The sequence below is a fragment of the Thrips palmi genome, unplaced genomic scaffold, assembly GCF_012932325.1.
Source record: "Thrips palmi isolate BJ-2018 unplaced genomic scaffold, TpBJ-2018v1 HiC_scaffold_7, whole genome shotgun sequence".
In the NCBI taxonomy this organism is placed as follows: Eukaryota; Metazoa; Arthropoda; class Insecta; order Thysanoptera; family Thripidae; genus Thrips; species Thrips palmi.
The window spans coordinates 5,423,529-5,448,693 of record NW_023144634.1 but is presented as its reverse complement, the minus strand read 5'-3'; the positions used below and the strand labels follow the sequence as shown (position 1 = coordinate 5,448,693).

The 25,165-nt window shown below is 59.7% G+C and overlaps 2 protein-coding genes across 5 annotated transcripts; both read left to right on the top strand.

Moving 5' to 3' along the window:
* The first annotated feature begins 1,933 nt into the window (after nt 1–1,933).
* On the top strand, nt 1,934–22,060 carry LOC117652365. Of its 4 annotated transcripts, none has more exons than XM_034397224.1 (10): nt 1,934–2,125; nt 17,056–17,162; nt 17,243–17,347; nt 17,430–17,739; nt 17,816–18,145; nt 18,233–18,645; nt 18,934–19,375; nt 19,449–19,688; nt 20,069–20,194; nt 20,500–22,060. In XM_034397224.1, the coding sequence occupies exons 2-10, from the start codon at nt 17,070–17,072 to the stop codon at nt 20,673–20,675; spliced, it is 2,235 nt and encodes a 744-aa protein (XP_034253115.1). In that variant the 5' UTR covers nt 1,934–2,125; nt 17,056–17,069; the 3' UTR covers nt 20,676–22,060. The 4 variants fall into 4 exon arrangements, with proteins under 4 accessions (XP_034253115.1, XP_034253113.1, XP_034253112.1 ...); XM_034397222.1 differs by lacking the exon at nt 1,934–2,125 and adding an exon at nt 7,595–8,147; XM_034397221.1 differs by lacking the exon at nt 1,934–2,125 and adding an exon at nt 9,627–9,680.
* Nucleotides 22,061–22,378: 318 nt separating this feature from the next.
* LOC117652790 (proteasomal ubiquitin receptor ADRM1 homolog) lies at nt 22,379–24,973 on the top strand. Its single transcript, XM_034397892.1, has 8 exons — nt 22,379–22,706; nt 22,831–22,947; nt 23,083–23,176; nt 23,256–23,358; nt 23,466–23,677; nt 23,794–23,898; nt 23,986–24,146; nt 24,379–24,973. Exons 1-8 carry the CDS (start codon nt 22,503–22,505, stop codon nt 24,679–24,681), a joined length of 1,299 nt encoding a protein of 432 aa, XP_034253783.1. The 5' UTR covers nt 22,379–22,502; the 3' UTR covers nt 24,682–24,973.
* The last annotated feature ends 192 nt before the right edge of the window (nt 24,974–25,165 follow it).

Below are 25,165 nucleotides of genomic sequence, written 5' to 3'. Positions count from 1 at the left end.
AAGGTCCAAAGACCAACTGCCCGTTGAGGGAGCAAAATGCCCGCCTCGGATCAGACGCAGTGGCTGCTTAAAATCGGCCCAAAACACGATTTTTCAAAGACACTGCTGACCGTTTCGGCCAACTTTGAGACAATACTGCTCCCAAACTAAGACTGATAATCGCACTCCGTAACAGAGGCATGCTAAAGGAAGGTCCAAAGACCAACTGCCCGTTGAGGGAGCAAAATGCCCGCCTCGGATCAGACGCTGTGGCTGCTTAAAATCAGCCCAAAACACGATTTTTCATAGACATTTCTGAGCGTTTTGGCCAACTTTGAGACAATACTGCTCCCAAACTAAGACTGATAATTGCACTCCGTAACAAAGGCATGCTAAAGGAAGGTCCAAAGACCAGTTGCCCGTTGAGGGAGCAAAATGCCCGCCTCGGATCAGACGCCGTGGCATGTTAAAGGAGGGGTCCCGTGGGGTCGCGAAATTTTTCCTGGGGGTCGCGGAAATTTTTGGCTTCAAATTTGGGGTCGCGAGCCGAGAAAGGTTGAGAACCGCTGTTCTAGCCGTTCTAGCTATCGAGAACAACATGATGTTATTTCCGGTTATTTCTTCTTTTCTGAGTACTTTTCCAAAGAGACATTTCATCGCTCTGTCTCTCTCGCGCACACACGGGATGCTCAATGAGTGCAACAGAGACAGACGGAATCAAAGAGCTGGAGAAAAGGGATGGCTTTTCCATCGCCCTCAGTCGACAGCCCGGCCGGCTGTCACAGCCGCGGAGGTAGGCCGCCCATCCTGCTCCGCCGCCCCGCCCTCTGCGCTCCCTCCCCTCCCCCTCTCTCCCGTTTATCTCTCTCTTTGTCTCCCTCGCCTCGATCCCTCCTCCCGATTCCCTCATTCTCTCGGGCCGTCTGCCTTCCCTCCTCGTCCTTGTCCCTCCTTGTCCACACGCATTACCGCTGCACTCGGCTCGGCTCCGCTAGGCTCGGCATCCCCTGACCTTCCCCACGTGCGGCGGCCTTTGCCTCTGCCTCCCCTCTTTCTCTCTCTCTCTTCCTCCCTCTCCCCATCCCCCGTGAGTTATGACGCTGTCCTTATCAAAGTATCCTTGTGCCGCTAACCGCCGGACGCACTCCTGACTCCCGTTTTCGGGAAAGAAACACCTCATTTGGCTTTCAAGCCGGCAATTCTACAGTGGGGTGGCCGACTGTTTCCGAAGAACCGTGTGTTTCCGGATGGTTTCCGGCGCACGGGTCCGATGTGAACACTGGGCATGTTCCAGGGAGCATTGGTCACGTTGGCCACATGGCTCGCAGTGTACTCCCATTCACCACATTCCCCGGAATCCTCCGGTGTAGCGGTGCTGTCGTCCTCATATTTTCGACAACAGGCGAACCTGCACGCTGTTTTGAAAATGAAATATTCCCCTTTCAAACTTGCAAACCAAAGAAATCACAGTTTTTCTGCTGTGAGCCATAATGAGCCAACATTTTACCCTCCCAATTTTTTTTCCCAAGTTGATTGTGCTTCCTGGGCGATTGTTTACCCTAAAGGTGTCCGCTGGAAGGGGCAGGGCAGGCAGGGCGCTAACCCCACCATTTGGGGTCCGGGAGGGAACCGGCAGGGGGAGGGGTGGTGGACCCGGGGAGGGGGGAGGGGGCAAGGGCCAGGGGAGCAGGCTGCAACCATCAATGCATTCATAGGCAAAGGGCCGAAAAAAAGGGGGAGGGGGGCATTCTCTCTGTCCGCTCGTCCGCAGCAGGCAGACAGCCAGGCCCTGGCATCCCTGCGAGTGCGAGAGAGACAGCAAGTCCCTATTTCGGCCCGCTCCTCCTTCCTTCGTCCTCGACCTTCCTTCTCTCTCCCAATCCTAGTTCTCCTCCTCCTTCGCCTTGTTCTTGTTCGCCAGTCGGCTTCCAGTTGCAGTGCGCACCGCACGTCCCTGCGAGTCCTGCGAGTGTAGCGACCACGTGTCGAAAGCGCGCCAAACAGCCCGACGCGGCGCGTGCGCGAGAACGTGAACGGACGCGTGACGAGACGTGCGTAGACGTGCGTAGACGTGCGTAGACGTGCGTACGCACGCGTGCTTCATTGAGCGACACCGGAAGTGACGTCATCCTCCGCGCTGGGTACGGTGAGTAGCAGACGAAGTGGACGAAGCAAGGGCGGCCGGCGAACCGCGAGAATGTGCAAGTCTGTGCAAGCAAGTGGGGTGTCTCTGGAAACAACAAGGCGGCTATCTGCTGTGCAAAGCGCGCGCTGCGTGTGTGTGTGTGTGTGCGCGCGCGCGTGCGAGCGTGTGCGTGTGTGTGTCATTACCGATAGCCAAGTGCCGCGATGAGTGTCACACGCCCCGCCCTGGCCCAGCCCGACACGGTCCCACGACCGTGTCCACTTGGAGCTCTATGAGCTTTACGCGCGGGAAGCTGGGACTTGGCCGAAATCGCAGCGGCGGCCCAGCGCTTCCCACAAGTGGCTCCGTCGCGCGGAGGCTTTCCGTCGTCGCGTCGCGGAAACGTCGGGAAACTGTCTGCACGGACCGCGTGGAGAGTGAAAGGGGACGCGGCGGCTATGGAGGGCCGAGGGGCGACAGGGAGGGCTCGTGGCGCTTGCGCTTGCACCTTGCTGATGCACCCTCCTGCTCGCACACCGGTCCGGTGTACCGGGTGCCGGGGTTTGCTTGCACCCTTGCAGTGTGGCGGCAGCTGCTGCTGCGGAAAGGATGGCGAGGGGGAGGGGGAGGGGGCGCGAAGCATCCTGCAGGCGCTGATCACAACATCTTAGCGCCCCCGCTGACACCCCCCGCCCCGCCGTCCCTGATCCTGATCATACCTGGCGGGCGCAGCGGCGCAGCGGAAAGGCACAGCAGCGCAGCCGGCCCCCAGGGCTATTGGGCTATTATTGTTATTACAAAAGAAAGTCGGGGCGAGCCGGGCTTCGCCGGGCCGGCCTCGGCCGTCGACGAACTAGACAATGCATGCAAAGCGATGGCGGCGCATGCAGCCGTGCGGCGATGCAAGACGAAACGGAGTGGCCGGGATGAGCTGCGCGGCGCCCGACGCACTACAACAAGTGCTTCATTGAGAAGGGCAGGTTCAGGGGGGGGGGGAGCACCGCGTCGGCCACTTGGCCTTCGCCACCGCCAAAGGGCCAAAGGGCCAAAGGGCCAAAGGGCCAAAGGGACACAGCACGGCGCGGCCCAGGCGCGGCCCACCCCCACCCACTTCCCACCTGTTGTTGTCATGCGCCCTCCTTTGTCTCCTATTCCCTGTTTCCCTCGAATTTCCCTCGCCCTCCTCGTTTTATTGGCCCGTCCGATTCCTAGAGCCGCCGTTGCCGCCGCGGGGAATTCGTTTTATTTATTTTTCGGTCGCTTGCAGTGTACCTTGTAACTACTGCAGTGATATTTCTAATTTTTTGTCCCGCTACGCAACACGTACCGGCATCCTCTCCCGTGTGGGAATTTCCCGTCCCGCGGCGAGGGGCGCTGTAGGGGCGCTGCAGGGGCACTGTAAGGGGCACTGTAGGGAGCCGGGAGGGCGGATGAATCGAGGCGTATGGATGAGGGAGAGGGTGGCGAGGACGCCGACGACGCCGCGCCGCGGAACGCGAGAATGATTGCTCCGGAGAAAAGTTTCGACGCTCTGTCCCTCTCTCGCACTCATGCGGGGTCCCGTAGGTGCGAGAGAGACAGAGCGACGAGAACGACTCTCGGAATCTGGCGGCTGGAGACATACATTTTTCAGTACCTCCGCGTACCACGACGACCACCCCGACGGCGATGGAGGTCAACACGTGCGAGGCACGGCGCACGGTGGGCCAGAAGACCGGCGAGGGCGGCCAAAACCCAGACGCGTTTTGAGCTCCAGAGTCGCTAAATGGGACTCGAGCTGAGCGAGTGACCCCACCAATGGATTGCTCTCCGAACGAGGAATTGGTGGGGTCACACGTTCGGTTGGAGTCCAGTTTAGCGACTCTGGAGCTCAAAACGCGTCTGGAGTTTTGACCGCCTCCGCCGGTCTTCTGGCCCACTGTGCTGCGAGGCCGCTCCGAGAATTGGATCGGCGGATCGGCTTCTTCCCCGAGATGCAGGCTGGCTTTCAGAAAAAAGGGGGGGCAAGGGATGCTGGGGACGCGGAGGGGGAGGGAGGGACCGCCGGAAACGCGGAGGCCGACGGCACCGAAGGCGCAGGGGGAGTACACAGCAAAAACGGGCGAAAAGGCGCCAACACTGTGCGTGCCGTGCGTGCGCGCGGCCACTGAGTCGTCGCTTAGAAGAGTGGCAGTGTGACCTGGTTGTCGTCCTGCGAGCTGATTCCGTTTTGCCACTCTGTCTCTGTCGCACTCGCGGGGCGTTCTGCAGAGGGTGCGAGAGAGACTGGCCGTGCGTGCGCAGTGCGTTCATGTACTTACGCGGGGCGGGCACGCGGTCGCACGCACGCGTGTCGCGTGTCGCCCTTCCCACGCGGCGTGCCGATGGACGCGGCGTGACATCGTGACCAACAGCGTAGAGGAGCCCCGCCAGCCCCGCCAGACCGGCTCTGCTTCTAATTCGTATTTTTTCGACCGCCGCCGCTCTTGAAAAAAGGGCCTGCGAGCCGCGTGGTTCGTCTCCACGGTCTCCACCACGTGTCCGGCCGAATCAACCAACACGCCCCCGCGGCCCATGGGCCCATGGGATGGGTGTCTCGTCGCGCGGCTGCCACGCGGCTGCCAAGACCGCCTTGGACGCCTGCTTCGCCTGCTCGGCGGGGGGCTTCTCGTCCTCGGCGACGTTCCCAAGGCTCCGCGAAGGCTTGGGATCGGCCGGGCGTGGCTCGCGGCTCGCGGCGTGTCACGTGGTGCGCGGTGCGCTGTGGACACGGCCCAGAAGGTCACGCGTGCCGCGTGCGCGGACTATCTCACCACTCACTAGATTCGGCGTTCGGGTGGGCAGCTGAGTCAACAGACTTGAACCGCGACGCGCGACGCGACGCAATGCCTTCAGTTTTGACGTTTCGGACCTTTACTGCGCGTCATTTGTCATTGCGCCGCCATTTCGTCGGCAAACACTGCAACTACACTGCGAGTCTGGCAGTGCGCGCTTTGCCCCCGCCGCCTCGGTGCTACCTTGGGTGTTGGACCGCCGATAGCAGTGTCCCGACGCCCTTATCACATCAAAGCACGCCCTGGAACGCTTCCGTCCGGTGTTCGCTGTGCTCGTGTCAGAAGACTGATTCCGAGAGTCGTTTTCGTCGCTGCGCCTCTCTCGCACTCATAGGCCATCCCGGGTAGGTGCGAGAGAGACAGAGCGACGAAAACGACTCTCGGAACCAGTCTGCAGTGTGGGAAGGGGATAAAAACACGCCAATTCTGGACGCCGTGATTGCGTCCGGTTCGTGTCGCGGCCCGCGGCCCGAGTCCGAAGAGTCGCTTCGTCGCTCGCTCTCTCTCTCTCCGTCGCACTCGTGCAGCGCCGTAGGGGTGCGAGAGAGACAGACGAAGGGCCTGGCGTGTCTGCCGCAACAAGTCGCGGGGGTGGGCTTCCCTCCTCGAGGCACGCCAAGGGTAAAGGGTACACCCCGCACGCTTGTCTGCGTGTGTGTGTGTGTGTGTGAGTGTGTGAGTGTGTGTGTGCGTGTGCGTGTGTGCGCGTGTGTGTGTGTGAGTGTGGGCGTGTGTGAGTGAGATAGCGCCTCGCTCGAAAGCCAAGTCAGGAAGGCAGGTCAGTGTGGCCGGACGCCCGGGAGGTAGGCAACTTATCGTGCGCGGGGTCGTCGGTCGAGCTGGGCAACTGTGACGGCCCAACGAGAGTGCATCCTCCGCGCCATGTCTCCGCGCCCTCCTTGGCCTCCTTCGGCGGGGTGGGGCCAGGCGGGGCGAGTAGGGCGAGGCACGAGGCACCCACTCTTTCGGCCCGCGCGTGGCACGCTGCTGCGCCGCCCTGACCACCGCGGTGACCGGTCACAACAACGGATCACAACACAACGCGTCGCGCGGTGCGTCGGCCTTGGCGGGGAGTGGTGTGGCGTGGCGGGGCGTGGCCGTCGAATCATAGTCGCAAAGCTTGCCTGCCGACGCGGTGACCAACGCAACTGGGACGGCACTGGATTATAATGAGGATGAGCAAGGACACCGCGTAGTGAGTGCGCCGCCAGGGTTCCCCGGGACAAGGAAAGAAGACCACCGCGTCGGGACTGGTCGGGAAGTGCCAGGTGCCACGCCGGTGCCACGCCCGCCTCCAAACCTCACAGTTATTTCCTTGTTCGACGCGTACGCAGAGATGTGACGTCAGACCACTGCAAGCCGTGACGGCCGTGACGTCGAGGAGAAAACCCGCGGCGCGGATCGAGGTGCTCATTTTGGGGCAACCGTTCAAGCAGTGTTGCCACATAAGCACTTAGGGCGAGCACCATTAGGGTTGCCAACCTCAGCCGCCTTCAACTCCTCGAAAGCAAAGCGCTGATGTTGCCCAGCGGGCAGAGGCTCGTCACCTCGTCAGGGAGAGGCTGCCGATATCGCAAACAATGGGTCGATTATCTCGAGAAAATTAATCGGAGGGGAATGGGCCGTTCTGCCACGTGCGGGGTTGGTTCGGCCCGCGGACGTGGAACAAGCGGAGAACCGAGCAAGCAAGCCCGGGCAAGCCCCGCCGGGCTGTCCTGCGCGCTGCGCGTCACCGAGGTGGAGCACTGTAACACGCAGAGAGGCGGAAGTACGTCTTCCTTGGCACGAAGGGCGTCCCGGATGACTCATCGGTGACGTAGTTCAGCGAGGGCACATCATCATTATCATCGCTGCAGTGCAAGACCTGTAGCGGTTCGAGTCTGGAGAGGCCCTGCCAGAGAAACATGGACTCTATTCTGTCCAACGCCTTTTAAGAATTTTTCTGAGCAGTCGTGCGAAGTGACCAGTCTATTGACACTGTGGTGGCCGTTGCCGCAGATTATTGTTGTGCAGCGAGCGCGAGGTCGCGGATGGCGATGATACACCCGTCGCAGGGGGGCGGCGGCGCGGCGGCGGCGCGGCAGCGAACAGCAGCGCAGGCCCCTACAACAAGTAGATAATGTTGAAATTTGTTTTTAGCCGAGTTATCGCCAGCACAATAGGCCTGTGTTGAAAGACGCGGTGTCTCCTCCGCCCAAATCCAAATCCGTCCCCAACGTGTCGACGTGTGTGTGTGTGTGTGTGTGTGTGTGTGTGTGTGTGCGTGTGTGTGCGTCTGTGTCCACCCTTAAGGCGTGGTTGAAGGGGAGGAGAGGAGAGGACGAGGGGGAGGGGGAGGGGATACCGCTGCACCAGTGGCCGTTCGAAAGAGGCGGTCAAAGAGCGCCGCGTTGTGGGCTGGCCTGTTGGCCTGCCTGCTGGCCTGCCTGCTGGCCTGGCCAGTCTGGGGCCTCGCGGAGGCATTCCCTCGCCGCCGTCCGGCAGCGCCCTGCCCCGCCCCGCGCTGCCCGGCCCCGCGCTGCCCCCATCCGCCCCCCGAACGAGCGGGCCGAGTCGAGCCGAGCCGAGCCGAGCCGGCCAAGTCGCGATCGCGTCGCGAGCTTCTTGATTCAATATTATTCCGATTGGAGACGCGCGCGAGTGAGGGGTCACACTTGTTGCGTCGCTCCGGGCCGCCGACTTGCCGAGACGGAAGCCGACCCGACCCGTTTGCCGCCGGGACCACGTCCACCGCGTCCACCACGCGTCAGGCCGTCGGCGTCGTCGTGCGAGACATCGCGTCGCCGGGCCCGCGCCTCCTCCAACACACTGTGCGGGCTGTCACAGCGTCGCCCGCGTCGTAGTCGAGCGCGCAGAGCTGCCGCGAGCGGGCGTCCCGTCGGCGGGTTCGAGTCCACCCCGGGGTGGTTTTGCTATCGGCGCGCCGTGACTAATCACAGAGCGGCCTGCGTCGCCCAGCGTCCAGGAGGGTGACTGCCGCCACTGCCGCCACTGCCGCCACTGCCGCCTTGCGCAGCCCGAAGATGCCGGCCAGTCTCTAGCCGAGTGGCCGTGCGGGAAGTGCGAGCAGAGTGCGACACCACTGCGTCCGTCAGCCAAGCCGTCGAGCCAGTGGACGGGCCGAGCGGCATTCCACCAACTTCGGCCTTGTGTCCTCGGACCTCGCCCTTCCCGGCCCTGCCTGGCCCTGCCAAGGACCAAGGACTCCAGCGACGGAGGCATTCCCCAAGGTGAGCCCTTATCGGCCCTTCGGCGGCCGCGGCGGTCCGGCCGCGGGATTTGCGTGGCATTCGCAGTGGCGCGCCAAAACGCACCGGCCGCCGTTTAAAGACCAATGTGCACGCGGCGGGCCACGGCGGCGGGCCGCGGCGCCATTCTGGCCGCCATGCTCTTGGCGATGTAGGAGGAGCCAGGGGCGGCGCGGGGAGCCGCGAGTGATAAGGCCGCCCTGATGTAATATACGCCGCGATATCGTCGCCCACTATGGAGGGCCGAGGAAAAATTCCGCCAGCGTTAATGACATGGCAAGACGCGAATAAAAACGAAAAGCCGCGGGTCCGGGCGGCGGAAAGGCGGCGCGGTGCACCTCGCTGCTCGCTACACTGTGGGCTGCACGTGCCGCGGCCGGCTGGGCTGGGACTTCCCTCGGCCGGCCGGCGCGCCGGGACGGCGACGGCGGGGACCGCCTGGAAAGGGAACGGCCGGCGGCGCGGCGGCGTGGGGCGGGGCGGGGCGTCCTCCGGGAGGTAATCTAGTCATCGAGTTGAACTCTGAGCGGCCTTCGTAGTGCGTGCTGTGTGCTGTTGCTGCTGCACACGGCCGGGTCAACGATTACCCACCGGTATCGTACTGGAATACTGAATGGGCTTGCTGGAGTCCAGCTGGAGCCCAGGCGGGACTGGTCTCGCCCTGGAGGCGGCTCCAGTCCTGTGGTCCTGGAGAATACTCGAACCTCCGAGTGCTCAGCCAAGTGCCCGACTCGGTGAGCTCACACACTTTATCTCGGATTCCCCAGATCCGTCCGGAGCACGCATTTGCCGCGCGCACTTACGCTACTGTACACTTTCGGTTTTTACTTTGATGCCGCTTGAATTTCGCATCGATGCGTTTTTTCCGCGCAAACTGGAATTCACACGCGGAAAACGCCGCCCAAATGCCGCCGCGTGTGCCTGAGTGTGTGTGCGTGTTTGTGAGTGTGTGTATGTGTGTTGACGTCTTGAGAACAGGACAGTGGGCAGGGCGGAGACGCGCGACCGACCCATTAATATGTATAGCGTCCTGACAGAGGCCCACGACTGATTCCGACCGAACCGCGGTTTGGTCGCTCTGTCTCTGTCGCACTCACGCAGCGCACCTGACGCTCTGACGCGCCGACCCGCGCAACGATCCCTTTGCCAAGTTCCCGAACTCGCGCGGTGAGGCAGGCCGCCGGCCGCCGCGCCGTTCGAGTGTTTGAGTCGTTGCCGGTGATAGACGTGTTCGAGGGGGAAGGGGGAGGGGAAGGGGAGGGGGTGTCTCTAGGTGCTCACACCTGTCACCGAGTTACTGCCGCATCGAGGGCCGCCAGGGTGCCGCCGCGGCGTGCCGCCAAGGTGCCGCCGGCCACGCGGCGCACAGTCCCACACCGTCCGAGGCGAGCCGTGCAGCCCGCCGTGCAGTCCGCCACGCGTCCACGCCGTCGCGGTCGTCGCGGCGCCACCGCCCCCACCCCCACCCCCACTCGGCCCACCCCGTCATGGAGGATGACACACCGGAGTCGGCAAGTACGTCCCCCGGCCGCGCCGAAAAGCCCGGGCCACGCGTATGTAAGTCAAGGACTTCCCCGACAACGAGGACGCGTTGCAACCTACAACGTGGCGGCGCGGGTTCGACCCTCGGCGTACTGGTACACTGGTACCTGCGGTACCGGTCCGCATCCTCGCCGCCGGGTCAGAAGCAGCAGTCCGATCCGTGCTTTCGTCGCTCTGTCTCTCTCGCACGCCACGGGGCGGCTCGTGAGTGCGAGAGAGACAGAGCGACGAAAACACTGTTCGTTTTCGGTAGAGTTTGGCGCAAAGTGGTTCCGTCTGCCGTCCTCGCGATATTTTGCAGCGTGTAGTGCACGGAGGAGCGACAACAATGAAGGGGATTCACGTGGAGAAGCTAGCTAAGCTACCCTCGCGTGGGCAACGCGGATGACTCACGGATCTAAAGTCCTCTGAAATGGACTCTCTGCCTCCGTCCTGCCATATCCACCTTTGGAGCGGCTGTCCACTGTCCTGCCCGTTGACGGTTGACGGCTCCTCAGTGACTCGTTCCGCTTCCTCGCGGTGTAGTGCGCGGCTGCCCCGAGGGCTGCCCAGCTGCCGTCAGCTGTTGCTGCAGACGACGCCAACACGTGCACCACACGTGGAGTTGAATCATGCGTCCATTTGACGTAACGCGCGCGCGTGTGTGTGAGTGCGTAGGTGTGCTTGTCTGTGTGAGTGCTTGGGTGTGCTTGTGTGTGTGAGCTTGTGCGTGTGTGCGTGCGCGAGGATGGGCGTTAGCGGGCCGCTGCAGTAACCCAGACCTCGGCCACCCAACCCGCCCGTGTCTGAGGTTAGGGTAGGATTGGGTAACGGGTCTTTCAATTCGTTTTTGAAGCCTTCACTTTGACGGCGGCGACATGCACACTGCGTGCGACGGGCGGCAGGCGGCGGCAGGGCCGAGGCAGGGTGCGTGATGCGGGATCCCAGAAGGCTTGGCGGGTGTCAAGGCCACCGCTTCTATGACCGGACCGCGCCACGGATGAGATATATCGATCCCAGAAAAAATGGGGACCAAAATAAAAAGGTGTGAGTGCGGTGCGCGGATCGAGGAGTCGGGTAGTCTCGTTAGTCGCCGCTAATCAGCAGCGCGTAATGATGTCATTTTTCGGGCCGAGGGTCGGGGTGGAGGTGGGGGTGGGGGTGGGGGTGGAAGACGAGGTTGACGCGCAAGGTCGGCGCGGCCGCGGCCCACATCGCCCTTTGCGCCATTTGGCAATGGCGGTTGCATTATAATTAACAAAACATCCGGGCGCGCTCTGATATTCCGCATAGTGGCGTCGCTCTGTCTCTCTCGCACACATACGGGACGCCCCACGGGTGCGAGAGGGACAGAACGGAATCAGTCGGCCTGCCTCGTCCAGCGAAGGGACAGGACGGGATGAGGTCAGCGACAACAACACGCTTTGTAAACAAACGGCTCATGTCCATGGCAACATGACAACACGGAGACGAGGAGGCGAGGCAGGCGAGGCAAAAAGCAAAACGGATCGCGGACAGGAGATAAGGCGGCGTGTTTGCAGCAATAGCCGGCTGTACGCAGTGACCTTTGACCCCGGGGTAAAAATAAAGTATCTGTAGATCGGAAAGGGGTCGCGGCTCGGCGCGCAGCGCGCGGAGGGGCGTGTAAGTCGCTTCCGCGTCGCGGCCGAGGTCGCCGTCGCGGCCCTGGAGGACGCCGTCGACGCGACCGCCGAGCCGGACCGCCGAGCTGGACCGCCTCCCGTCCGCGGTGTCCGCGATGTCCGCCCTCGGCCGGGGGGCGCGGGGCGGCCGGCGAAACTCCACTATCAACGGCGACAGGGGACAGGGCCCGATAAATTTCCAATCCTTTTTCTTTTATTTCCTCTCATTTTGTCGCGTGGTGGGAAAAAAATTATCGTGCGGCGATTAGGTCAGGCAGGCGCCCCCTTTTGGAGGTGGGTGGGGGAGGCATGACCCACCGCAGAGGGAAAACTCCCAAGCCCCCTTCCCCTCCCCCCCATCCGCCCCTGCCGTGCCTATTCCGATGCACTTTCATTTCGGGAACGGCTGCGATAAGAACGTGAGATAAAAATATGGAAAGGGTCGAAATGGTGGCCGGCCGGGATGAATCGATGAATCGGCCACGGCTGCGCCTCGGGCTGCGCGATGAGATGAATGAGGAACGAGCGGACAGGCGGTGTCGCCGTGCCGCCGCGGAAGGCCGAGACAGACGTCGCGTCGGCGACCAAGGCGGCGACGCGTGCGTGGAGCTCGGCGGCCGAGGCGCGGACCAGCGCGGACCGGCGTGGACCGCCTCCAAACAGACGCACGTCGAACGGCAATGAACAACAACAATAACAACAAAGCGAAACGACGCGGCTAGCCGATCTCCGCCCTGGCCGTGCCGGCCGTCGGCGCGCTGCCGCCGTGCTTCAGCACTAGCACTATCACGTCATATCTGCAGCCGATAGACGCGCCGAGGAGAAGGAGGAGAAGAAAGAGAGGAAGACCCCGCGTGACTTATCGACGGCGGCCCTGTGTTTGCGGTTTCGGCCGCCGTGTCGAGGAGCGAGAATGAATGGAGGCAAAGTCAGCCTGCGGACTGATTCCGAGAGCCGTATTAGTCGCTCTGTCTCTCCCGCACTCACGGGGCGTCCCGTACAGGTGTGAGAGAGACATCGCGACGAAAACGACTCTCGGAATCAGTCTACTGCTCCACGCGGCGTCCACATCGGCGCGGCGCTCCGCCAGGGGGAAAATGGGTGGCAGCACAACCTCCACCCATTTCTCGCGCCAGAGGAAAGCCATCACTTGTCAGAGACGAGCGCGCTTCCGACCTACTTGGCCGATAATTAACTCTCGTTAAAAGCCGTCCACGCCGCGCTTTAGCTCCTTAGCGCACGCAGCGCACACGCGCCACCAGAAGTCAGGGCAGCCAGCGCAGCAGGGCAGCCGCTAGGGCGACCCACGCCCCGCCAATTGAATCCCCAAGCCTTCCCCGCACGACCTACCCGGCACGCACGCAAAAAAAAAGAACATCGAGGTTTGGCCGTGTACCTTCTAAAGTGCTGTACACTAGGAAATGAGGGGTACATCCATGGACTGCGATGACTTATTTGTCAAGTCTTTGAATCTTAATCGATTTTCGTTGAATCGCCGTCGTGTTGAGAGTGGGTGTCGGCATGCAGCACGTGGAGCTTCGCCCTTCTGGCGGTGTGCCCTGCGGCCCTCCAAGGCCACCCCGACGGCCGATGGCGGCTGACGGCGGCCGATGCCCTCTGGCTGGCAACCCCCTAGGCATGCCACCGGCTTGCCCTGCAGGGCGGCGCGTCTTCCTCATCCCTCCGCGTCCCCCAGCCCCTCGCCTCCAATTTCTCATACTTCCCAGAAGTAACGGGCGCCGCATTTCGGCCGTTTCGGCGGTCGCGGGCGCCGCCGTCGTCAAGTCGTCGCACCTGTTTACCTCCGCCTCCACCCTGTGTTGTCCAAGCGCCCCGCCCCGGCCGGTTTGCTCAGCGGGGGCCTCGGGGAGCCCGCGCCAAGGCCCGAGCCAAGGCCCAAGCCCGCGGCCTCCGCGAAGGGGCGGCGGTCGCGACCCCGCCAGCCGACGCGTCGCGACGCCAGCAGGTCTCTGTCTCTCTCGCACCCACGGGGCGTTCCGAGCGGGAGCGAGACAGCGACCTGCTGGCCGACGCCGAGTGGAGCGGAATGGATTGTCGAAAGCAGACGACGCGGACGTCGCACGAGGTTCAGGGTGTTCAGGGTCGCGGTTCCTGTGCGCCCAGCCCAGCGACCCGCCCTGTCTCTGTCGCGCCGTAAGGGACGCCCCACGAGTGCGACAGAAATAGAGTCACTCTTCGGCATCGGATGCGGTGGAAGGATGACCGCCCTTTCCAGGAAGCGGCGACCCTCGGCCCCTCGGCCCGCGCCGCGGCTGACGCCACCGCCCGCCACCGCCACCGCCTCGCCCTCGACGAGGCAATCAAGCGACAGATTAAGATTAGGGTCCTCGGCTTGATTTATCTGAGTGCTCGCAACGCGTCGCGATGCCACCGGGACCGGGATTTGCAACAAACTGTAAATCAACCAATCAATCACTCGCCAGTCCGCGACTACTCGGTGATAAAATTGGGAGGCGCGTGTCCGCGGGTTCTAATCCCCGTGCCGCGCCGTTTCACGGCCGCGACCATCACCGCCTTGTCGCCGCCACTGTCGCCGGGCGCCCGTCCGGCCGCAGAGATACGTTGCGCGCTCCATGAGTTTGATTCCGAAAAGTGCTTTCGTCGCCCTGTCTCTCTCGCACTCACGGGGCAGAGTGACGGAGCGCGGTTTGAGTCGAGTCCGCAGTATGAATCTGCGTCGGCCTCCCTCACGTGCCGCGAGCTATCTCGAGAGGGTGCTCGACGGCGACCTCACGCACAAAGGCACCAAGTGGACCGCCGCCGCGGGAAGGCCGCCAGGCCGCCAGGCCGCCGCCCACAACAACAAGCACCCTCGCTCTATCGCGAAGTGAGTGGCCTGCCTTTTAATTTGGACGAAGGACGTGCCTGGTTGTGGATCACTGTGCCAGCCAGGACGGCCGGGACGCCGGGCACGCTCCCTGCCGCCGCCCGCAGAGATACAATGCAGCACTCTATTTGATAACCACATTATACATAGAGCGGCAGGCGCTGGGCCACACTCGACACCGCGCCGTCGACTGGGGCTCTGCGATCGGAGAGGTACGTCACCTGGTGCGTCGGTAGGGTTGCCACCAGTCCAGGGTGTCGGGGTGCCAACCGGCTGCCGCCGGGCTGGGCCGACGCGACGCGCGCGCGCGCGCCGGGTCTGGCCGACTAGAGTCCGTGACATTGATGTTTTGGTCCCGGTGTCCTTGACATTTCACCTTGCCGCCGGCCGGCCACGACGACCGCGACATGTGCGCGACCGGACCCTCCCGCCCGCCGCGGCGCCGGTAGACTGTCTCGCTGTCTCTCTCGCGCCTCTATGGGACACGCCATGAGTGCAAGAGAGACAGAGCGAAGGCTGCCATTGGTCGGTGAGGCACCCGTTAGCCCCTCCCATAGGCCAAGCCATAGGCCGGACCGGAGGCGTGGTCGCCTCATGCCGACCTGTCGTCTGCTCTCCGACCGCAGTTTGTTTTCGCCAGGTTGGAAAGCCAAAGGGGGCGTTGGCGTTTTTCGCGCCGCAGCGCCCTATTTCTCATACTCTGGAAAAAGCCCGCTTTTCCCTGCTCGGCCCTCACCGGCACGCTTTCAATGTTTCCAGCGGTTTACGGGCGAAGCGCGAAGCTTTGTCTGTTTATGGTCATGAAACACGTCTGACTGGTGTCGGAGGGGCGGCGGGGCCCGCGGGAATGTAAATGTTGCGGGCATGTCACATTCTTCTTGGCGCGGCGCGCCGAGAGTACAGTCGCGCAGTGATCTTTTTCAAAATCAGCTGATCCGCGGCGCCGGGGCGCTGCACAGTGGGCCAGAAGACCGGTGGAGGCGGACAAAATACCGGACGCGTTTTGAGCTTCTGAGTCGCCAAATGGGCCTCGAACCGAACGTGTGACCCTACCAATGGATTCCTCGTTCGGAGAGCAATCCAGTGGTGGGGTCACACGTTCGGTTCGAGTCCCATTCAGCGACTCTGGAGCTCAAAACACGTCTAGAGTTTTGGCCGCCTCCACCGGTCTTCTGGCCCACTGTGCGCTTGGACTCCCCGTCATTATCCCGCCGCCCGATAGAGATTCATTGGCCGTTTTGCAACGACAATGGCAGTCCGTGGAGAGAAAATGGAGCAAATGGTGCATTGGGCCGCTTGCGCGCAAGTGGGCCTGAATGTGAATCTGAAAGTGCACGCGATAATGGGTCCGGGTGATAACCCCAACGAGTGCTACCCGGCATAGCATAGCGCTATCTGACGGCGCGGAGATCCAACTGTCGAGTGCCAATCCGGAACGCCGCCGCGACGTCGCGACCACCGTATCGCACTGCCTCATTCCTCTGGAGCAGACGCCGAGAATTAAAATGGGTCCACTGACCGCGGCGGCGAGTGCATTGCCATGGCACTGCACTGCAATGACCACCGTTAGGGGTGCCACCCGGCAGCCTTCCACACGCAGCATGCGCGGCTGGCCTCGCCACGTGTTGGGCTCCGGGTCATGTTTCCGCGCGTGCGGCGCTAGGGTTGCCACACGGCGCAACGGCACACGTGGCGGCGAGACACGCCCACTGTCCGGCACTGGCTGCGCGGCGCCCGCGCCGGGTGGCAACTCTAGAGTGGCGCCCCTGGAGTGACTGGCTGCTGGGGGGCGCTGCAGTGGGGCGTTCCTGTGCGATTTGCCTATCCTGTTTCGCCGGGTGACCGTGTACCGGTGCACGCGCCGCCCGCGCCGCTAGCAGTGCAGCAGCCACCGGCCATCAAAACAAGCCACTCTGATAAAACAAGACTGTCTGCTGCAGCGAGGCTTAGCGAGGTGCGGGAGGAGGAAGGGGCAGTCTTCGCCGAGGCTTCGGTCATGAACTGGACTTCATTCCACGCGCTTCGCTTAGCTTCGCTTGTTTATCGCGCGCTGCAATACAGTGGTCTCCCCGCTGCGCCCCGCCGATGGCTGGACATTGGCACACTGTGAATCGGCCCGCAGTGTTGCCACACTGTAGGCGAGGATTCCCATGACGCGCCAGCGTCGAGAGGGTTGCCAACCCACCCCTGTCTGCGTCCCAGGCAACTTCTGGAAAGCTCAGCCTAGTTATTACCTCTAGTGGGCACGCTGAGGTTGGTGGTAACCCTTTCCATTGGTGCATCGTGGGAGTTTTTGCCTACTTGAGTGGCTGCACTGAGGCGAAGGTAGGCCACGGCTACCAAGGCGGGACGGGTCACACATTACTGGCGGTAACTAATCGCGCTGACGTTTAGCGCTGAGTTACTCTTTGCACTGCGCACGGTGATCCCCACTCTCGTCGCTGGCGAGATGAGACGATCGCCTTGCAGCCCCAGCAGGCCGCCAGGCCGCCAGTAGAGAGACTCAGAACTAGAGAGAAACCGAGTCTCTCTAGGCCGCCACCTCCGCGACCTCAGCGCCTGCGGCCGCCACCAAGGCAGGCCCGCCGCGCACGCCGGGGAGAGGGTTGCCTGCCGACACGGGGCTCTGCACCACGACGCCGCGCGCCGTTCTCGCTGGCCCTGAAGTTTCGCCTTCGCCCCCGCCGCGACTCCGCGGAAAGGGAGGAGGGGGGGGAGTCTGGCGCCGAGGGAAGCCCCACCGAGCACATCGCCTCCCTGATTGGTCGGCAGGGCGTTGCTCCATTGCCTCGGCATTGCCTCGGCCCTCCACAGTGCTGCATCTCGCTCTGCATCTCGCCGTAGGCCTCGCTGATTGATGCTTTGGTCTGTGCTGCAGGGACGGTCCCCGCCATGCCGTCGCAGTATTCCAACCTGGACCCGCAGTCCCACCCCGCCAGCCCCGCGGAGGACTTCGGCTCGGGCTCCATGAACAAGGATGACTGGGTGAGTAGTGAGAGCGGCTGCGGCTCCGCTACCGGTGTCTGAGGCGTTGGTCCTGAAACGAGGGTGTCTTGTCGTTGCAGAAGAGCGAGGAGTCCGACCGGGCCAGCCCGGCGGGCAGTGGCTCCACGCAGCCCACTGCGCCGGCCACCCCCACGCCGCAGGTCGGCCACCCGAGGGAGACCCTGGTAAGTCGACGTGGAAAGAAGGCGAGTGCCTGCAACCTCGTCCTGGCGACGACAGTTAATGTTGAACCTCGTCGGCGCGCAGGTCTCGGTGACGGACGCGGACGGCAATGAGGTCCCGGACGAGACGTGCGAGAAGGAAGGCCTGGACGGCGACGGCGCCGAGCCCCTCACCATGACGACGTACATGGTGGTGCCCCCGGACGGCGGCTGGGGCTGGGTCGTGGTCGCGGCCTCCTTCATGTGCAACATGGTGGTGGACGGCATCATCTTCACCTTCGGCTTGCTGCAGGCCAACCTGGTCAAGGAGTGGTCGAGTGTGCCCGGGGCCACGGTGACCGAGTCCGAGGTGGCCCTCGTCGGCTCCCTGCAGACTGGCTTCTACCTCATGGCAGGTACGTTCTCATGCCGACACGGACGAAACCAAACTCGGTCTCTTGTCGCATTTTTTAATTCAAATTTGATTTGCAGGTCCGTTCGTGTCTGCGCTCGCCAACCGCTACGGCTTCCGGCTGGTCACCATCCTGGGCGCCATCCTGGGCGCCAGCGGCTTCGCCCTGTCGTCGTTCGCCACGAACGTGACGTACCTCTACTTGACGTACGGCGTGCTCGGCGGCATCGGCTTCGGCATGATCTACGTGCCGGCCGTCATCACCACGGGCTTCTACTTCGAGCGGTGGCGCGCCCTGGCCACGGGCATCGCCGTCTGCGGCTCCGGCATCGGGACCATCGGCATGGGCCCCGCCTGCGAGTTGATCATCGCGAGCCTCGGCTGGCAGGGCATGCTGCAGGTGCAGGCCGGTACGTCCACCGCGGTGCACCGCGCCACTCTCGAACAAAACAACTCTTTTCCGGTTCCTTTAACGCATTCCGTTCCTCCGGCCGCAGGCTTGGTGCTGTCGTGCGCCCTCTTCGGCGCGCTCTTCCGTCCGCTGGAGCCCAGCAAGGTGGAGGTGCCCTACGACCCCGTCAAGGCCGCCGAGATGCAGGCGGCCGAGAAGCTCGCCGACGAGAAGGACGGCGAGCAGCGCCTGCCGCTGCTCATGAGGATCAAGATGGCGCGCGACGAGATGCGGGCCAGGAGCACGGCCTCCCTGCACGAGTCCGGCCACGGCGCCAACAACAACACCAGCTACCCTACCGCGGCGCAGATCCTGGGCTCCTCCACCCGCGTGCTCAAGGCGTCCTGCCTGTCCCTGGACGTGTCCGTCACGCCCCACAAGCAGCACGTCCACAACCACCACAACCACCTCAACGGCAACCTCAGCAAGAGCGAGAAGCGCCTCAGCGCGCCCATCAGGGTGAGTGGCGGTCTTCACCGCGTGTGTAGCCCATTCCAGCCAGTTTCGTAGTCTTCAATTTTACGCGAGGCATCATTCGCCGATCTAGTCAATGTAGGGCCCGTGGTGCGTCAAGGACATGTGCCGTCGTAGAGTTCGACGCCCATTGCGTTGATGGGTTTGTTTATGTTGTCCAAATTGACTGGATCGCTGTGATGGTGCTTCGCGATCTATGGCGTTCTCGGGCAGCTGGATGTACCAGTTAGCGCCACCACTCCTGTCCTCTCATGACAGCCTGTGACCCTCCAGGACGTTCCCGGCGTCACTCCGCCGTCGTCGCCGCGCGTGGCCAAGGCCACGCCCCACGCCCACGACCAGCGCAGGGGGTCGGCGGGTCCGCGCCGGGCTCGCGCCGCGTCCGAGTCCGGCGGCAAGCGGACGCCGCGCGCCCCCGGGGCCCGGCCGCTGTACAGGGACGACATCTTCTTCGGCGCCTCGCTGCAGCGGCTGCCCGAGTACGGCTCCAGGGTGTCCGCGCTGGACTACACCATGTCCGTCACCCGGCTGCCCACCAAGGCCGACCTGGCCGAGGAGACGTCGCGGACGTGCAGCCTCTGCCCCGAGGCCGTCCGGAGGACCCTGTACACCATGCTGGACCTGTCGCTGCTGCGGTCGCCCACCTTCATCATGCTGGCCTTCTCCGGCTTCTTCACCATGATGGGCTTCTACGTGCCGTTCGGCTACCTCAAGGGTGAGTCGCCTTTCCCAACTCCCTTTCGCACACGGCCTAGTTTCTGTTTTCTAAAACGACATTTTGCCCCCAGAGCGAGCCGTGGAGAACGGCTGGGAGCCAACCTCGGCCGTGTGGCTGGTGCCCTCCATCGGCGTGAGCAACACGCTGGCTCGTGTGGCGTGCGGCGTGCTGTCCTCCATGCCCGGCGTCGACGCGCTGCTCATCAACAACGTGGCCCTCACCCTGGGCGGCCTCACCACCATCGTGTCCGGCCTGTACTTCGACGCCTGGTACCAGTTCACCTACACCACCGCCTTCGGCGTCGCATGCGGTAAGCGCGCCGATAAAAACACATGAAAGAGAGACAGAGAGGAAACCCCGGCGACAAGGATAACGACTTTCCCCGGCCGTTGGCTAAAAATAAGAGCCAGCCAGGACCCGTTGCCGCGTTGCCGGTGATGTATTGTGACATCACAGTCCTCCGGCTGGCACTGCCACTCGATTACCATATCTCGCTTCCCGTCAGGCCGTCACGTCCCGCGTGCTCGTCGTGCTCGTCCTCCGCGGTCCAGCGTGTCCACCGCCCCAAGGATAACGTTGCCAACCCATTCCGCCGTCGTCGCTCTGTCTCCCTCGCACTCACGAAAAATAGGCGTGTGTACAGCAAGTGCGAGAGAGACAGTCTGCTGACGCTATTCTCTGTACCCACAGCCTGCTTCGCGTCGCTCAGGTCCATCCTCATCGTGGACCTAATGGGCCTGGACAAGCTGACCAACGCCTTCGGCCTGCTGCTCCTCTTCCAGGGCGTGGCTGCTTGCATGGGAACACCCATCGCCGGTAAGTTGGATTTTTGTTTTGCTTCTGTTTTTCCTTGAATACGTCACGACGTTGCTGCGGGTCATTTGAATTCCTTGGCCCGCGCGGCTCGCTCGGCCTTGGGGGCTGCGTCTGCTAGCGTTCGCGCGTTTGCTTGTACGGACCGTTGCGTACCCCGCGCACGCGGCACGGCTGTCTCTCTCGCACCTATTCGGGACGCCCCATGGGTGCGAGAGAGACAGAGCGAGGACAAGGATGAGCGGAACCATTCGGCAGTCACGGCCGCGTCGCACCCACTGACACACTGACCGTCGTGTCCTTTGCAGGCGCCTTCAAGGACGCCACTGGCGGCTACGACTTCACCTTCTACCTGGCCGGCGCCCTCATCTTCGTCTCCGCCTTGCTGTGCTACCCGCTCAACAGGATGAACAACTGGGAGAAGCGGCGCGCCGGCCTCCTGGAGGACTCGGAGACGGAGAAGACCGTCGCCAAGGTGGTCTGAGCGACGCGGGCGACGCGGGACTGGCCTTCTGGGCTGCCGCCATGCTGCCGCCCCCGCGCGACTCGAGGCGACCCGAACTGACTCGGCGGCCGCGACGACCGGAGTGTCTGGTCGGCCTGAACATGCCTGAACCGCCTGAACACTCGACCCGTTGTCATGGCAACGGCGGACCGGGCTGGTGTTCGAACGTTCGAACCCGCTGCAGTGCGCCTTGCCGGCCTTGCCGTCTTGAACGCGTGGGTACTGGCTTTGGAGTCCCACTCGAGTCGGTACCGTTGGCCACGCTGCGCCCGGCTGTGCTTGCGTTGCTTGCGCCGGGTTGGAGAGGGTCGAACTGAAGAGATCTGTATTAGCATGCTGTGTTCTGTGTATGAGTGAGTGTGCTTGTGTCTGTTATAGTGAGCGTGAGTGTATACAAGTTGATTCTTTGATCTCCTGACACAGAAAAAACATCGGTGCCCACAAAAGGAGGCTGTATTTATGATAGGAGAGCCACAAAAAAGTCTTTAATAGCAGAAAAGGAAAATAAAATCTATCACCAGTATCAGTGTATGCATGTGAGTGTGAGAGGAACTAGATCTTAGCTGTCAATTAGTCAAGAGTCTGGCTTAATTACAACTGATTGTTTTTTACAAATGTGATTTGTTAAGGCTTTTATACTGTCGTCAGTTTGCCAAGTTTGTCTTACCATGCTGTAACTGCCTGATCAGCCGACCTTATCTTGTTAATATTTATGATGAATTGTAATTTATGCTCAAAAAGTGGACTGGCGATTGTTTCTTTTTAAAGTAGAGTACAATATTATGGCAATGCGCTGGTGCGCGCTGCATCCTTATGGCTGTGCACGATATTATACGATATCAATACCCGTAGGCATATATGTGTACATAGCAGAGTGGAGCGCGACTGTATTTTTATATGAATTATTTAATTGGGACCAATGATTGTCGTTTGTGATGCAGTGATTTACTATTTGTAATTTTAAAAGACAGAATCAGATTCATGACTGCTTTGAGTGGCACTTCCCTCCAGAGTTCTTCTCATTCTCAAAATAGAAATGAGTCTTAAATCATTGCAGTAAAATTAATTAAATGATATTACACCACTTGTTGATTGATAATTCCTCTTTGTGACCTCACAGAAATATACCATAATTCGCCTCAAGTCATCCATATCTATAATTTATAGAACTTTTAGTGATGAGTTATTGTAATGTATATGTTATTTTTAAGTATCACAACCACCACTCTTATACAATATATGGGCCTTCCCTGTGGCCCTGTCCATATTTACTTTGTAAACCAGAATTAAACTATATTTTATCATATGAAGTGCCATAAGGTAATGTTTCAGGTCAAAATAAAACATGATTTCCGAAATTGGAACCAGCCTATCTTTTCTCTTTCCCCAACCCTCAAATGTTCATTTTTTTTTAAAAATCGTGTTCGTCGGTTCTCGGTTTGTGGGCTCCGCCGGCGAGTAGGCAACCCAACGAGCATGCCAAGTGGGATGCTGCCGATGCTGCAACACAGGCACACAGGGCAAAACGCAAAGCCACTCAAATGCTCTGATCGGCCCTGATCCCCTGCTTGAAAAAGTCCGCGGGTCCGCGCCTTGCGCCTTCCCTTCCCTCCCTTCCCTTCCCAGTGCATCATCTGACCACTTGCGCCTGCGCCGCACGAACACACCCTGTCGGTCTGTCTAGCTGCCTGTGTGGTGTCTGTCTGTCTGTTCGGTCGTTCTTCCCAGTCATCATCACGCCGCCGCCCGATATTTACTTGGGTTTAATTTTCCTTATTTATATAAAAAGTTTTTAAATACTCAGCCATGCCGGGGGGAGGTGCCTTATTTGGTAATTCGAGCTCGCGCTCTCAAAATAAGAATTTGGTGGAATTTAAAGCTGGCAAAATGACTATGAAAGGCAAGATTGTCCACCCGGACAAAAGGAAGGGTTTATTGTACGTTTATCAGTCTGAGGAGTCCCTCATGCATTTCTGCTGGAAAGATCGTCAAACAGGAACGATTGAAGATGTAAGTCTCGTGGAAAATCCCTTATCATCTATGCTAATTTAAATGTTTAGTTCAGTCCTAACCTGTACAATTTCTATGATCCTGCGATTACATTGCAAATATTTGATTCAATCTCTGTTTGTAGGATCTCATCATTTTCCCTGATGATTGCGAGTTCAAACGTGTTAATCAGTGCACTACTGGTCGTGTTTACGTCTTAAAGTTCAAGTCGTCCAACAAGAAATTCTTCTTCTGGGTTCAGGTTCGTGAGGAAGCCGACACGCCTTGTGCCACTTCATTAATTCCGCAGATGAATGTCTTTTTTCACAGACATTACTGTCTCTCGTAGTGTGTCTGGCTATTTGTTTATTAAGTAAGTCTTTGTTATATTGTGTAGGAGCCGAAGACTGACAAGGATGATGAAAATTGCCGAAGGCTGAACGAAATTCTGAACAACCCTCCCACGAATCGTAGTGGTGGTGGCACTCCAGGTTAGAATCAACTCCTTGCCATTCCCCTCCTGTGTATTAGATGAGAATTAGGTGACACTTATTCTTTGTATGCTTTCAGATAGTGACATTCAGATTCAGAACCTTCTGAGCAACATGTCTCAACAGCAGCTTGTTCAATTGTTTGGGGGAGGTGGTCTCTCCAGTCTTTTGGGCACCATGAAGTAAGCACCTCTCTTTTAGGTTTAGTATTGACTGTCGTTCTTCAGCTTAAGTGAGGCAAAATAAAAGTTTGAGGATATTGATTGTGGCACTTGTACTATGTTCTCAGTGCCCCACGATCCTCAGGCTCGGGAAACAAGAGCAGCAGCAGTGGCGGTGGTGGTGGAAGTGGAAGCAGTGGATCATCGAGCACTCCAGCCACAGCCTCCAGTGATTCTGCACCAAGTGCTTCAACTGCTACTGCAAGTGCTACAAGTGGATCTGGCAGCACTTCTACTCCCACTTCATCCCGGACCAGCTCCAAGCCTCTATCAACTAAAGGTAACAGTGAGTTGCCCTGGACGCTTTTGGCTGTTTATTTTAATGCGTTTCAATTTTGTCTGTCTGCCAACTTTGCATCTTAATTTTTCATCAAATTTACTTTGTTTTTAATATAGGGAATACAGCCGAGCAGAGTGCTCAAAACCCCATTCAGTTGAACGACTTGCGTAACTTCTTGTCAACTCTGGGTTCATTACCCGACGGTGATCAGCGTCAGTCTGGTAAGATTTCATTTCCAAGTGCCTTTTTGTTAAAGCAGTATTTTATCTGGTTATCCTTGATGAATAACACGTCTCCTCCTTGTTTAGTGGATCTAGCAGCTGGACTAAATACTGAAAGTATTCAGCCTTTACTGAGCAACCCTGCCGTTGTCAGAGAGCTGCAGCAACACCTGCCATCACCCATTGAAGATTCTGGTGACCCACAAGAACGCCTGAGGTTGACTTTAACATCTCCTCAGTTCCAGCAGGTAATGAAATACAATGTGAACATAACCTTTTGCTCGTTCGCATCTTCCTCCTCAAGTGTTGGTTGGAGACCTGCGCAAGAGCATAAAATATCCATCAAGGGCCTTATTTCTCAGGGGATGTGCTGCTATAAGTAATGCATCACATTTGGTAGAGACCCAACACTACAGCTAACTCATGGCTAAACCTGAAAAATTCATGTGACATCCTAATTTATTTATTGTTTTTGTTTAGGCACTGAGCAGCTTCTCAGATGCTCTCCAGTCTGGCCAAATAGGCCATGTCATCAATCAATTTGATGTCGATGGAGATGCTGTGTCAGCTGCTAACCGAGGCAACATGGAAGACTTTGTCCGAGCCCTGCAAAGAACAAGTATTACGGGTTCCCCAAGCACCCCATCTGCTGGTGGTACTACTGGTCCAACTGAAGCCAGTCCCGGTGAAGTGACACAACCAGAAAAGAAGAAGAAGATGGACAATACCAAAACACCTGACAAGAAGAAGGATGATGATGATGAAGGAATGTCAATGGATTAAAATTGATCATCATGTTGCATTTATTCTTGGGTTTATCTTTTCCACTGTAATGTATACTAAACCTTACTTGTTTCTTGGGTATTAAAATAATTACTTCATTTGCATCTTACAAATACCAGAATAGGTAGCCAGAATAGAGACTGAATGGAATGGACTGAATTTGTCAGCTGATGTGACATAGCCAAGGTGGGGTTTATTTTGTGTGAAGAAAATAAAGTGTCCTTTTTTTAGCGTTTATAATGCTGGTATGTAGAATTGTATTTTCTAAATAAATGGAGCAGGCAATTCTTTAGCAATGTGTTTCTCTGTCTAATTTTTGCCATCTCACTTCTTTTAGCAGTGTCAGGTCAAACAGGCACGAGTGTGGCTGTGGCGGCAGTACTGTAGTTGGTCGTAAAATGCGCGGGTCTAGTCGGGTCCTCTCATTCCGGCAACTGAATTTGGCGCGTCGAAGGGTGCTCCGTGATTGGTCGATGCGACTCGG